At 36.5% G+C, this 5,000-nt stretch overlaps 2 protein-coding genes across 3 annotated transcripts in view; one reads left to right on the top strand and one right to left on the bottom strand.

The window, feature by feature from the left end:
- Positions 1 to 1,513: 1,513 nt before the first annotated feature.
- Positions 1,514 to 3,188, top strand: syce2 (synaptonemal complex central element protein 2). The gene is made up of 4 exons (XM_081708361.1): positions 1,514 to 1,656; positions 1,832 to 1,920; positions 2,045 to 2,228; positions 2,994 to 3,188. Exons 1-4 carry the CDS (start codon positions 1,543 to 1,545, stop codon positions 3,186 to 3,188), a joined length of 582 nt encoding a protein of 193 aa, XP_081564487.1. The 5' UTR covers positions 1,514 to 1,542.
- Positions 3,189 to 4,173: 985 nt separating this feature from the next.
- The window catches only part of gcdhb (glutaryl-CoA dehydrogenase b), an 8,614-nt gene continuing 7,787 nt past the window's right edge, over positions 4,174 to 5,000 (bottom strand). For both annotated transcript variants that reach the window (XM_035521553.2, XM_035521514.2), the window contains exons 12-13: positions 4,901 to 5,000; positions 4,174 to 4,553 (exon numbers count right to left, since the gene is read on the bottom strand). The exon at positions 4,901 to 5,000 is cut by the window's right edge and continues 61 nt beyond it. In XM_035521553.2, the coding sequence (XP_035377446.1) occupies positions 4,480 to 4,553; positions 4,901 to 5,000 (174 nt within the window). In that variant the 3' untranslated portion in view covers positions 4,174 to 4,479. The remainder of the gene's footprint in view (positions 4,554 to 4,900) is intronic.

Below are 5,000 nucleotides of genomic sequence, written 5' to 3'. Positions count from 1 at the left end.
CAAAGATTATTCTAAATTCTAGTAATAGGTTTGGTCGTTAGGAATAGAATGTAACATTACTTGATAGATTGTGTAACATGAAATTGCTATATAGCACAGCTGTTTACTTGTATTTTACTGGCTACAGATGTCTCGGTTTCCTAATGTCCTTTGCTCATTTGAGGATGCCTACTGATGTCTAGGGTATTATTTCTTCTGTGGCTCATAAGGAACCAAAAAGAATACCAACATTGTTTGAACATATGCATTTCTTCTGGGCAGATTTTTCTGACCTTGATGAAACCACCATTCTAATCGACTTCTGTCAGCAGTAGGGTTCAAATTATGATCCGACTCTCAGGTTTTGTCTGTTCAAATATCCCCTCTGTCTCAGGAGCATCCTGCTCGTCTCTCATTCCATACATCTAGCTACTTTCTATTTTAGATTTTGCAGTGAAATGAAATTTGGCCACCCTTGTCTTTTCCCATGTCTATTATACAAAATCCAAAGTCAGTCTAATTACAGAATATTTTGTTTTTCTTACATTGTGTAATGAATTATTTTTACGGTTGGGGAAACATTTAGACAAAGCCAATGAACAAGTAAAAACATTAAAGAAGACAAAATAAGTGCATGTCAATGTGTCTGAATTTCAACAAGAGGAGAAAGGAGAAAGGGCAGAACTTTATAAATGTCCCTCTTTCTGTTATTTTAAAGTGTGTGTCTCTGCACAACGACTATCTCCATTATGTGCACACGGCTGGCACAATGATTTTATCTGTTTAGGGAGCACGCCAATTTGGGATCACATAATAGGCCTGAAGTATTGTAGCATCACGGGTTAAAGACTCTCATGTTCCCTTGGAATAAAACTGACGGTAGGTAGCTATCCATAAAAATCAGAGACGTTCCTCTTAAATTAGAAAAGCTCTGCTAAAACCCAAATTATTTAGGCCAAGTCTTAAACTCCAAATCTACAGAAAAAGAATTGTTTGACCAAAATACCGTTAACGCAAACAAAGGATGAACTGTCTTAAGGTTACATGCTATTTTAATAGCCACTGTTTGAGAGCCCGTAAATATCTTGCAGCCTGTAATCCATTTGTTTTTCCTCGCGTGCTGGTTTCGGAGCCGTTGGGAAATGTTAACTGAATTCGCAGGGTTAGTAGACACTGCTAAAATAAATTTATTTAGCTTAAGCATTATAGAAGTTTAATTACAGTGCCCATTAATTGTACATTTATTTAAAAGGCAAAAGTTGTGATGTTCGACTATGTTTTAAAATTATTCAGTCTTGGTGAAATATGTGCTAAATTAACCGTTTCTATTCTTTTTTTTTTTTTTTTTTTTTTTAAAATCTAGCTAACAGCCATGCTAGCTGTTGTTCAACTAACAGTTAGTTTGCCAGTTAGTGTAGTTTGCTAGCTAGCTGTATACATCGATGTCTATAAACTAATCCTTCATTGACGTTTATATAACTGGGGTCGGAGGTAGAAAATTATTCAAAACGGCTCTCATATCTGTATTATTCAAAGCTGTAGGACAGATGTTTTGCATGCATTATGGCTTTACAGGTCATGGCTCAACGCTTCTTCGGACATCCTACCTTTGCTACACTTCAGTCAACACCTAAGGTTGGCCATCACTCTTTGCCAGCAAAGGTAACGTTAGAGATTTAAGGCCATTGCAGTAAGGTTAAGGGATAATTATCTAATTAATTAATCTAATTATATTAATTAATCTAATTATAACTATTATAGCATTTGTAGATTTTTGCTATTGAAAATGTTATTGCATGTTTAAAAACTACAAAGAATATACAAGCTGCTCCGTTTTTTTATTATCCAGCAGGGGGCAGAAGAGAGAGATAATCAACACTATGACACATCAGATGAAGCACTGTCATTTGTAACCCTAGATGACAACCATGAGCAGCAAAGGTGAGGCAAGTAATCCAGAGAAGGTAACATAGTTGTTTAATGATGTACCTTGATAGACATTTTCTGTTGGTGATTCCGACCATGATCATATGCTCATTTCTCTTGGTTTCTCTCTTCAATGAAGTGAGGACTCGGGCATTAATCTGTCAAGCAGTTCACAAAAACACCTTCCTGGGGGTGACAATATTGTTAATACACAAATTGATGATATTGGGAAGAAAGCACAAGACCTTATTGAGAGGATCAACCAGAGCCGGGCCATGGACCAGAAAATCATGAATAGTTTTGAGGAAAAACTAATGCAAAAGGTATAGTCTGTCATGAAAAGATGGCAAGCCTGTAAGAATTTTGAAGAGGGAAGGAGGTCAGGGGAAAAATCTTGCATGTTTTTAAAATTATTATAGCTTTCTTTTCAACTGATCCTGAGAAAATGTCATGCAGTATCAGACAAGATTACAATTTGAATCAGTTCAATTTGTATGAAGTTCATTTTTCTTCTTATAACTAGATGATGTTCTTAAGGTTTCACCGTTAGATGCATAGGGAAAGGAGTATGGTTGAATTTTTTTTGTGAGAAGAGTAGATCATAATTAAGTATCACCCACAGATCCTTCTAATTAGGCAGGCATGGTGAAGAGTGGAAATTTAAAATTGTAGAACGGAAACATGATCAGTACAAGAGAAGGACAGGATGTTCAGGGTTGAAAAAGAATGGCTTGTATTCAGTATCCAAATATTCATTTTATACTTAATTTAAATGTGAGCTGTGGTATTCTCTTGTGTACGTAGTATTTGGAGAAATGGTTTGTTTACTCAGAATCAGGTGCTAGCCTGGTACCAAATTTAGATATCGCAAGCAGTGCCCACAAACGCATACCATTTTTATTTGTGTGTATTATTGAAGGGTAACAAAGAACATTTCATTATGAGAAAGAAGCAGGAACTGTAGTTATCTAAATCAATTTTGACACAAATCAGATTCACAATTAACTGGCAAATAATCTTTTGTCAACCCAAATATATTTGTCATCTTTGAATGAGGTAGGCTTTTCTGTGTTTGTATGTGACTGCAGGTGAGTGAGATGTGCCAGCAGGTGAAGGAGCAGATGTTTGAGTACTATGAGGAGCACAGTCAGGGGATGCAGGCAAAGCTTATTGAGCTCACAGGGGTGTTGGAGCGCAGTAATCAGCTCAGCTTGGAGCTACAGGATGCCAGTCAGACATTGGCAGCAATTAACAAAGGTCTACAGCAATCCTCAGGCCAATAGATTTCCAAAGTCACAAAATTCACCGTGCCTAAAATATGTCTGCAATGTCAGATGTCTGAAATCCAAAACTGATAGGGTACACTGAAGTAATATAGAAAGTATCTATATGAAATGTGAGTGGAGCAACAGTGTACTTATTCCCTATCTTTAGCTTACTGTTAGTGGTAGCAAGACCAAACTAATTGCTAAAAATCACTGCAACTTATGAGTGGTATAGTATTTGAAGGTTTGCAAGACAACTCTTGTCAAAATAGCAACATGAAACTCATTTAGCTCAGCTGTTCTTGACAAAATGTTATAAGGCATAGAAGACTAAGGATGAGTTACGAGACCTTGCGTTTTGATCTTCGGTTGTTATATTAAAATGATCTGCTTTAACCATAAATGATCCTGCTGTACTTTTGTAGCACTTTATTTTTGAAAACACAATTTTACTTCATTTGATGCGAATTCTTGTTGTAAACTCAAATTGATAAGGTGGCACTTTGGAAACAAGGTTTCTAGATTTAACATTGAAAAACACAAACCTGCACAAACCTTGCTTAAATGACTTTAGATGAGGTGGCTGAGAGTGGCATTGCACTCAGCATGTGTGGAGTTCAGTCCCACCGCTATCAGCAAGGCTTTGTTTATGTACTGTCAGAATTGACTGCCGTTGTTGGTTGTCATTTGAGGAATGCTGAGAGAGGCTGTTTTGTGCTCCTGTAACTTACTGACAGAGTAAGTTAATAACATCCAGGTCATGCGTTTGATCCCCAGCATGCATACTTAACCTACTGGTTTATAAAAAAAAAAAAAAAAAAAAAAAAAAAAAAGTATAATTGTAAATTAAACAAGTCAATTATAATTGACTTGTGCACAAGTCTGGTTGAAAAGCGACTGCCAAATGCCACAAATGCATTGAATGCTGACAATATTGAGCACGTTATGTATGTCATACACACTATTTTGCATAAAATAAGAGACATAATATATAGGCCCCAAATATAGCAACAAATGTTGCACTCACTTTTTATTTAATTCAAGTGCAGCAAAGTAACAATATCAATGCTTATTGAGTTAGATTTTTACAGAGTATAAAAATAGTTATTTGTTTTGAAGACTAAAGTAATTAATTTGACTGCTTTTAAATAAGAGATTAGCTATAGTCTGAGCTTCTGTTGATCATCAGTTTCAAATATTTTAATTACTTGTACGGCATGCTGTTTGAAAGACATTAACATTCTTAACTAAAAATCAGCAGCATTTTATGTATTACATGTTTCCTAGTGGTCGCAGCAAAGTTGGGGATTTATTTCTCCACAGTAAAGGCCTGTAGACCTGTGATGGCTCTGCCCAGGATTAGGGCATGGATATCATGGGTACCTACAACAAGCAGAGAGGAAATGGATCCTGTATAAAAACCTGGATACGTATAAATCCTAAAGCGGCAAAACGGCTATACAGTACTGTAGAGGTAAATCTCTTGCCTTGTAGTACAAAATACTGGAAGGTTCAAGTGTGAAATGTCAGGGAAGAATGAATTTAGAGTGCCATGCTTTTAGCTATGGAATATAAACTGAATTAGGATACTATCCTAAAACCTTTATTGACCCCTTGTGGTTTGATTGAGAAGTTCCAATCATGTGCGTTTTATAAACTAATGTTTTTGTCCAGTAATAGGTTCCCTCACCTTTTCTTTTGCTATCGTCAGCTGCTGACTGCACTCTCACCTTCATAAGTATTGACAGCCTCCAGGTTCATGACATGGCGGATTATATGATACTCGTCTGCGATGCCGTTACCCCCCAGCATGTCGCGAGACTGTCTGGC

This window comes from Electrophorus electricus, chromosome 3 (genome assembly GCF_041902795.1).
Source record: "Electrophorus electricus isolate QZ-2024a chromosome 3, ASM4190279v1, whole genome shotgun sequence".
NCBI lineage: Eukaryota > Metazoa > Chordata > Actinopteri > Gymnotiformes > Gymnotidae > Electrophorus > Electrophorus electricus.
Note: the sequence above shows the minus strand (reverse complement) of the source record. Positions and strands in the feature narration are given on the sequence as shown.

Coding starts and splice junctions, on each gene's coding strand:
- syce2 (XM_081708361.1), top strand. CDS start 1,543: ATGGCTTTACAGGTCATGGCTCAACGCTTCTTCGGACATCCTACCTTT. Junction 1,921..2,044: donor GACAACCATGAGCAGCAAAG/GTGAGGCAAGTA, acceptor TCTTCAATGAAG/TGAGGACTCGGGCATTAATC. Junction 2,229..2,993: donor AGGAAAAACTAATGCAAAAG/GTATAGTCTGTC, acceptor ATGTGACTGCAG/GTGAGTGAGATGTGCCAGCA.